Source organism: Struthio camelus, unplaced genomic scaffold (genome assembly GCF_040807025.1).
Source record: "Struthio camelus isolate bStrCam1 unplaced genomic scaffold, bStrCam1.hap1 HAP1_SCAFFOLD_48, whole genome shotgun sequence".
Taxonomy (NCBI): Eukaryota; Metazoa; Chordata; class Aves; order Struthioniformes; family Struthionidae; genus Struthio; species Struthio camelus.
Window position 1 is genome coordinate 972,534 of NW_027182705.1, and position 7,978 is coordinate 980,511.

The following is a 7,978-nucleotide window of genomic DNA, read 5'->3' on the forward strand; positions in this document are numbered from 1 at the left end:
CCCAAGCCTGAACCCTCCCGGCACACCCGCGCAGGAGCACTGGTGAGCCCAGAGAGCCAGCTCACTTGGTCACCCGGGCAAGCTGCTGTGGCGTTACCCACCTCCTCCTCTACCAGGCTCTTGCATGTCGTGTCGCAGCCTTGGAGCTTGGCACTCGGACCAGTGTGCACACAGCTGGTGGTGCCTCTGCCCAGTGCAGGTCTTGCCAGCTCGTCAGCCCCTTGGCTCTTGGCTCCCAGCTGCTCAGGCCAGCATCTTCTCAGGCGCTCTTTGTCCGGCTGGTGCTTGGGCTCTTCCTTGTCACTTGGGTCCTCCTCAGGGCAGTGGGGTCTCCAGGGAGAGCAGGGCTGCCGTGACTGCCTCGGTCCCCATGCTGCCTTTGCCCTGTCCCCCACTTAAAGATGGTAAATGTTATATACCCTTCAGAAATGAGGGCATACTTTGGAGAAAGCACAGCAACATGACCAGGGAGGGTCTGGGCACTCCAGGGGTGAGTCCAGGTCACAAGGTCAGGCCAGCTTACTCAGGGTTTTATCCAGCCTGGTCTTGAAGGCCTCCAAGGATGGAGATGGCACTACCTCACTGCACCACCTGATCCAATGCTTGAGTGACCTCCTGCTGAAAAAGTTCCTCTCTCCTAGGCCCACTGGCTCTTGCCTTCCCACCATGCACCACTGTGTGGGAGCCTGACTTTGTCTCCTTGACAACCTCCCTGTGGTTACTGGAAGGCTGCTGTTAGGTCCTCCCAAAGCCGTCTCTTCTTCAGGCTGAAAAAAACGCATTTCCCTCAGCCTCTCCTCCACAGGGCCTGTGCCTCAGCCCATGGCCACCTTGGTGGTCCTCAGCTGAACTCCTCACAGTTTTCTAATGCTTTCTTTTATTGGGGGCGGGGGCACGGCCCAAATCTGAATGCAGTCTTCTAGCTAGGGTCGAATGAGTGCTGAGTGGAGGGGGACAATCACTTCCCTGGATCTCCTGGCTGCGCTACTGTGTTGAGGCAGCCCAGGATGCTGTTGCCTTTCATCGCTGCCAATACTGGAAGATTCTGATGCATTGAGTGACTCCTGGCAGGACAGAAGTCTCCCATCCTTCTCCCATCGAGAGGGCCCTATGGGGGTCCCGGGTGCTAAGAGCTCTAGCTCATGCAGAGGACATGTCCAAAAGGTCTTTTCAGAGGCAGGTGAAAGAAAGGCTGAGTGAAAGGGAAGGAGCTTTCCTTCTAGTAAAAGCTAGTTAGTCGCAATAAAACTAGAAAACTCAGATCCTAATTTTGGCATGGAGTGAAAAAGGAAACATTCTTCTGGTTTGTCAAGGAACTAGGACTCCCAAACCTTCACTCTCGGAGATCGCTATGTCTGTGAGAAACTTCAGCAAACCCTTTTGATCCCACCTCAGCCTGCAGGCAGCACCAGCAGCACCTTTATTGCCTCATGAGGGTTTTTCTGACCTGCTCCTTGGGACCTGTGAGCACAGAGCTACCGCTGCCCAGTGCCCTGCCCTGGCAGGTTTCTGTAGGGCAGAAGTGAGTGTGCAGAGGGTGGGATGGGGTCTGTGAGCACCATCAAGGAAAAGACATTGGGAGAGAGAGCAAGAGCTCTCAGCAGAGACAGCTCCGGGCATCAGAGACGGGTAGGGAATAAGAGGGAACTGCAAACAGAGTCGTCGTGGGAGGATGGATTTGAGTACATCTTAATCAGTCCCTGCAAGGCAGACAGCTTGCTCCGAGCCAGCCCGCCATGTCTCCTCTCCCACCGAGCAGAGCCTCGGCCCTCACAGCTGTGGAGTCCAGGGCATGAGCCACCTGCTCTGCAGGCAGACCTGCAGCAGAGGAGAGGGGCATCTCTCCTGCCACGGGCCCGTTTTGTGCTGCCCGACAAAGGGGCTGAGAGCGCTTGTCCTGCAATGTCACTGTCTTTGGGGTAGCATGCCCACCTGAGGAGGTGAAGGCTTTCCCGAGTGCCCATCTGCCCCTCTCTCCTTGCCTCCCGTGGCAGCAGGATTGTGGTGTTGCTCCTTGTTTCCCCTCCTCTCCGTGCTGCCCTTGTTCTTCTCTCGGGCTCCCTGGGGGTGGTGGGTTTTCAGCTGCAGCTCAGACACCTGCCCGGAGAGTTGTGCCACGGAGGTCTCTGCTTGGGAGTGAGGTGTCCGCAGCCCCCTTGTGACCGGTGCAGCTCCAGGACATGCAGTGGGTGGGGAGGGGAGTGGAGCTGACTGTCCCAGAAGGAGAGCCCATCTGCAGTCCTAACAGTCCTTGGACCATTTCCCTGTGGTGTCCTGGCAGGCTTGGGGCTGCCCTCCAGAAGGGCACCGCTGCCTCCTACCACCATCTCCGTGCTGTGTGAGGGAGGGGTGAAGAGTCTTCAGAGATGCTGGGTGTATGGAGATGGTGCTGGGAAGCTGTATGTGGGCAGCTGAAAAGAGCCCTGTGTGTGCTTGGCTAGAAGGGGAGTGTGGAGACGTCGCTCTGGTGCCCTGAGGAAGGGAGAGAAGGTTGGAGACGTGCACTTGGGACCTGGGCTCGTCTGCTCTCAGCAGGGGCTGGATACTTTCTCCGGCAACAGATGAGAGTGACCATCCTGCAGCTCAAAGGGCTGTGAGCACAGGACAGGAGGGACCAGGACGAGTAGACAGACAAGCTGTCCTCCCTCTGCACGAGGGGACAGGGAATTGGTCTTTCTCAGGAGTCCCAGCAGAAATGCTGAGACTTTCTGCCTTTTGAGGAAGACTGCCCAGGGGGCACAGGGCCATCTCACAGACAATAAACATTAGGAAGAAATCCCTAAAGCTCTGTTCCTCAACCCTCATTCTTCAGAAGTGGTGGTGAAGATGCTGAAATATTCCTTCCACCTGCCCAGTGGCTTTCACCTGACAGACCTTGTGACTGTCAGAGCTAGTCAGCCCCACTCCCATGTCCCCACTGCCCTACAGCAGGATGGACAGACTGCCCTGGAGCCCATGGGCAGAGCTCCCTGCTCCTCACAGCACACTCCGCCAGTGTGCAGTAGACCTCAGTCAAGGGTGATGCGCCCAGATGCTCTCCGTAAAGAGAGAAGCAGTACAAGGGCTTGGATGATGAATTGGAACATTTGGGGTTTTTTTGAAAAGTCTCTCCTAATTTCTTCATGTCTCTTCCTCTTTGGACAGTCCCCCAAACACGGAGAGAGCATGATGTCCAACAGCAGCTCCCTCTCTGAATTTCTCCTCCTGGCATTCGCAGACACCTGGCAGCTGCAGCTCTTGCACTTCGCACTCTTCCTGGGCATCTACCTGGCTGCCCTCCTGGCCAACGGCCTCATCATCACCACCATAGCCTGCCACCACCGCCTCCACACCCCCATGGACTTCTTCCTCTTTAATCTCTCCCTCCTCGACGTAGGCTCCATCTCCACCACTGTCCCCACATCCATGGCCAATTCCCTCACAAACACCACGACCATCTCCTACTCGGGATGCACTGCCCAGGTCTTCCTGATTGCTTTCTTGTTTGGAGGAGAGTTTTCTCTTCTCACTGTCATGGCTTATGACCGCTACGTTGCCATCTGCAGACCCCTGCACTACGGGACCCTCCTGAGCAGCAGAGCTTGTGTCCAAATGGCAGCAGCTGCCTGGGGCAGCGGTTTTCTCAATGCTCTCCTGCACACTGCCAACACCTTTTCCATACCTCTCTGCCAAGGCAATGCTGTGGGGCACTTCTTCTGTGAGATCCCCCACATCCTCAAGCTCTCCTGCTCACACTCCTACCTCCAGGAAGTTGGGGTTGTTGTGATTACAACCTGTTTAATCTTGGGGTGTTTCATGTTCATTGTGCTGTCCTACGTGCAGATCTTCAGAGCTGTGCTGAGGATCCCCTCAGAGCAGGGCCGACACAAAGCCTTCTCCATGTGCCTCCCTCACCTGGCCGTGGTCTCCCTCTTTGTCAGCACTGGCATGTGTGCCTACCTGAAACCTCCCTCCCTCTCCTCCCCCTCCCTGGATCTGGTGGTGGCTGTTCTGTACGCGGTGGTGCCTCCAGCAGTGAACCCCCTCATCTACAGCCTGAGGAACAAGGAGCTCAAGGATGCCCTGAGGAAAGTGATTCAGTGGGTACAATGTGGGCACCAATAACCATCCCATGTGCACCCACTCATCATTCACAGGGCATTTAACATCAGGGCTCTGTGTTGTTCTTTTCTTGTTTGTCTTCCTTTTCTGATACATTCCCACTAAAAGAAAAAATTTTTGGTTTGTGCCACTTCTCAGGAATCTGAGCCAGAGACCATGGTGAAGCAGGAAGCCAGGTGTCTCTCTTCCTCTGCAGAGATGGGGGAACCTCAGAGCCCGCTAGTCTGAGCTCCCTCGGATGCCCCCAGTGCAATGAGGGGAGTTTCCCTTTGCAGGGTCTCTTTTGGCACTGACACCACGGGTGCTCAGGGGCACACAGCCAGGCTCGGACAAGTACAGACAGGGTGAGACTGTGGGTCCCGCGTCCCTTAGGCTCTTGGAAAAGGAGAAGGAGCATCAGGTTCCTGGGGGCCCCAGCTCAGGGCAGGCGGCTCTGTCGCTGGGGCAGCAGGAGCTGCGGAGGGGCTGCAGGGCCAGGGCTGTCGTGCTGTGCTGGGCAGCGGGGTGGGCATCCAGGGGCTGCAGCCGAACCACCACAGCGCCCTGCCCAGCACCCAGGAGACCCATAGACACTTTCTGCAGAGGTTTCTTAAGAGACATGGCAGGGTCTCAGATTTGCAAATGTTTCCGCTTTTGCTAATTTCCAGGAGTTTTTACACTCTTGCCTGCCCTCCTAGAAGGAGGAGGGAAGGCAGGAGGGAGGTTAGCAGCGGTGGAGAGAGGGTGGGAGGGAGGGAAGGCAGGAGGGAGGGGAGGCAGGAGGAGGGAGGCAGCGGCGGAGGGCGGGTGGGAGGGGAGGCTGCCCATGATGACCTCAGAGGGCAGTTTGGGGGGGTTTCCCAGGAGGGGGTTGCCATGCAGCAGGGCTAAAGACATCAGCCAGGTGACCTTGCTGGCCTTGGAAGACATCCACCCCACTCTGCCCCTGACCATCCGGCCACAGCCTGTGCTGCTGCTGCTGCTGCTTGCAATGCGGCCGTGCCAGGGACAGACCTTTCCATTGGTTGTTGATAAGGCTCAAGCAGTTCTGGGCGGCACAGCCTGCGGAGGTCTTGCTAGTGGTGGCTCCTCCTTCCGCAGAGCTAGCTCTGCTCAGACTTGCTGAGGGCGCAGTCCATGCCCATGCCCAGGTGGCTTAGGAAGGTATTGAGCAGTGTCAGAGCCAGGAGGGCCCCCCGAGGAACGCTGCTTGTGAGCTACTGCTCGTTGGAGTTTGAGGCATGAAGCAGCAGCCTTGGAGCTTGTCACTCTGGCCAGTGTGCACACAGCTGGTGGTGCCTCTGCCCAGTGCAGGTCTTGCCAGCTCGTCAGCCCCTTGGCTCTTGGCTCCCAGCTGCTCAGGCCAGCATCTTCTCAGGCGCTCTTTGTCCGGCTGGTGCTTGGGCTCTTCCTTGTCACTTGGGTCCTCCTCAGGGCAGTGGGGTCTCCAGGGAGAGCAGGGCTGCCGTGACTGCCTCGGTCCCCATGCTGCCTTTGCCCTGTCCCCCACTTAAAGATGGTAAATGTTATATACCCTTCAGAAATGAGGGCATACTTTGGAGAAAGCACAGCAACATGACCAGGGAGGGGCTGGGCACTCCAGGGGTGAGTCCAGGTCACAAGGTCAGGCCAGCTTACTCAGGGTTTTATCCAGCCTGGTCTTGAAGGCCTCCAAGGATGGAGATGGCACTACCTCACTGCACCACCTGATCCAATGCTTGAGTGACCTCCTGCTGAAAAAGTTCTTCTCTCCTAGGCCCACTGGCTCTTGCCTTCCCACCATGCACCACTGTGTGGGAGCCTGACTTTGTCTCGTTAACAACCTCCCTGTGGTTACTGGAAGGCTGCTGTTAGGTCCTCCCAAAGCCGTCTCTTCTTCAGGCTGAAAAAAAGGCATTTCCCTCAGCCTCTCCTCCACAGGGCCTGTGCCTCAGCCCATGGCCACCTTGGTGGTCCTCAGCTGAACTCCTCACAGTTTACTAATGTTTTCTTTTATTTGGGCTCGGGGGCCCAAATCTGAATGCAGTCTTCTAGCTAGGGTCGAATGAGTGCGAGTGGAGGGGGACCATCACTCGCCTGGATCTCCTGGCTGCGCTACTGTGTTCAGGCAGCCCAGGATGCTGCTGCCTTTCATCGCTGCCAGGGCACACTGCTGGCTCACGTTCAGTTGGTGTGCATGGAGACGCCAGGTCCTTTGCAGCAGAGCTGCTCCCCAGCCAGCCAGTCCCCAGCCTGCACCGTCTGCAGGGGCTTCTTCCTGCCCAGCTGCAGGACTTTGCCTTTGTCCTGGTGCAACTTCTCTCACTCGGGAGTCACTTTGCAAAGGTCTAGTGCGTTTCTGCCCAAGGAAGGGGAATTATGGAGGATCATTCCCAGGCAGGGGAGGCCAGTGCGGATTGTCCCCTTCCAACAAGGGAGAGCAAAGGAGATGAGATACGGAGCTGCTCCCTGGGCTTCTCCCAGGATGCTGCACAGCAGGACTGTCTTGTGATCCCCCGTGGGCAAATGCTCAGTCTCTTTCCAGAGGAGCATCTTGGCAGGTACTGCAGATGATGTGCAGTTTCCAGTGGCTCCTGAAAGTCTCTCGCCAGCTCTGCTGCAGAGTGTCTGGGTTGGTTAAAGAAGTAGCAGGGTCACTGTATGATGTGACCAACACTCCAGATGGGCAGTGTCCAGGGTGAGTAGCAGGTATTTTTGTGGCCTTGAACTCCTCTCTTCCACCATCCATCAGATGGAGGCATGTGCTGCTGGTTTTCCAGCTCTCAGGAGCAAGAAGGCTGAGTATGGAAATGAAGGAATTTGAGGAAATGAAGGTTTTGGGGGCCAAAGCGTAGATGTCTGAAAGAGGAGAAAAGCTTCAGCATGTCGATGTTTTATGTCCCTTGCAAATAAATCCACTCCAGGCAGCTCAGCCACATTGAAGATCCTGGCTCGGATGATGGAGGAAGATGAGATCTGTCAGTACTTAACAGTGGACTGACCATCCCAGATGTTCACAACCTGCCATAGGCTGGCGGGATCCAGGAGCAGTGACTGTACATGGAGATGTTGTGAAAAGAATTTGTCTGAGGTTAACACATCACTTCTCTGGAACCGGGAGACAGGGGCAGTGTCAGGGTGCAGTACTCTCCGACCAGTTTCCTTTAGCTATTCCACGCGTAGGGAGAGGGCAATGTTTAAGATCAAAGTTTATTCTGAGGGACTTGGATGTTGCATGGGATTGTTGTTTTACAGAGTGATTCAGCAATATACTGAAATCACAACTCCAGTGTCTACACTTGACAAACTCTAGCAATTGCAATACACAGTTCAGTCACGATACCAATGTGATTGCCAATACCGGTCTCAAATGTGCTCACCGTCATGATGCTGGGCATCCCCAGTCGCCAGGAAGGAATCACGTGGGTTGATGCCAGCTCAAGCCCGTTGCTCTCTCCAGAATTCCTTAGTTAGTTGTTGAGGTTTTATGCTCTGTGTTGGGCTGAGCCACATACACACTTCCCCCATGCTGGTCTGGCTAATCTCAGGGAGACCTTCCCATTGCTTTGAACAACTGGAGAAACATTCACACCAGGCCCAACTAACGGGTATGGCTGCTTATCTAACACAAAGGTCACCCTCTGGCCCCCTTTGTGTGGAGATAAAGTCAGTCCTCTGTGCAACAGCAAGGATTAACGAGCCCATCCTACACTGTTGCTGAGCTTCCTGGGGCACCTGGCCCTCTGAGCCTTCTCCCATTGTAGGGGTTGTTGGTCAGTCACACACCCCTTCCCACTGAAAGCAACCCTTTTCCTGCACCCCCACACACTCCCCTACCACTTCTGCCTCCCCTCCCTGCACTCATACAGCCTTCCCAAAACCACCTCCCTCCTGCCTGCCGCAGCCACTCAGGCAGCAA

General features: G+C 55.9%; 1 protein-coding gene across 1 annotated transcript; it reads left to right on the top strand.

Annotated features, from left to right (window-relative positions):
* The first annotated feature begins 3,168 nt into the window (after nucleotides 1-3,168).
* LOC138065211 (olfactory receptor 14C36-like) lies at nucleotides 3,169-4,104 on the top strand. The gene has a single exon (XM_068929426.1). The coding sequence runs from the start codon at nucleotides 3,169-3,171 to the stop codon at nucleotides 4,102-4,104; it is 936 nt and encodes a 311-aa protein (XP_068785527.1).
* Nucleotides 4,105-7,978: the final 3,874 nt, after the last annotated feature.

Excerpts from the sequence above, each read along its gene's own strand:
- LOC138065211 (XM_068929426.1), top strand. The coding sequence starts at position 3,169 with ATGTCCAACAGCAGCTCCCTCTCTGAATTTCTCCTCCTGGCATTCGCA.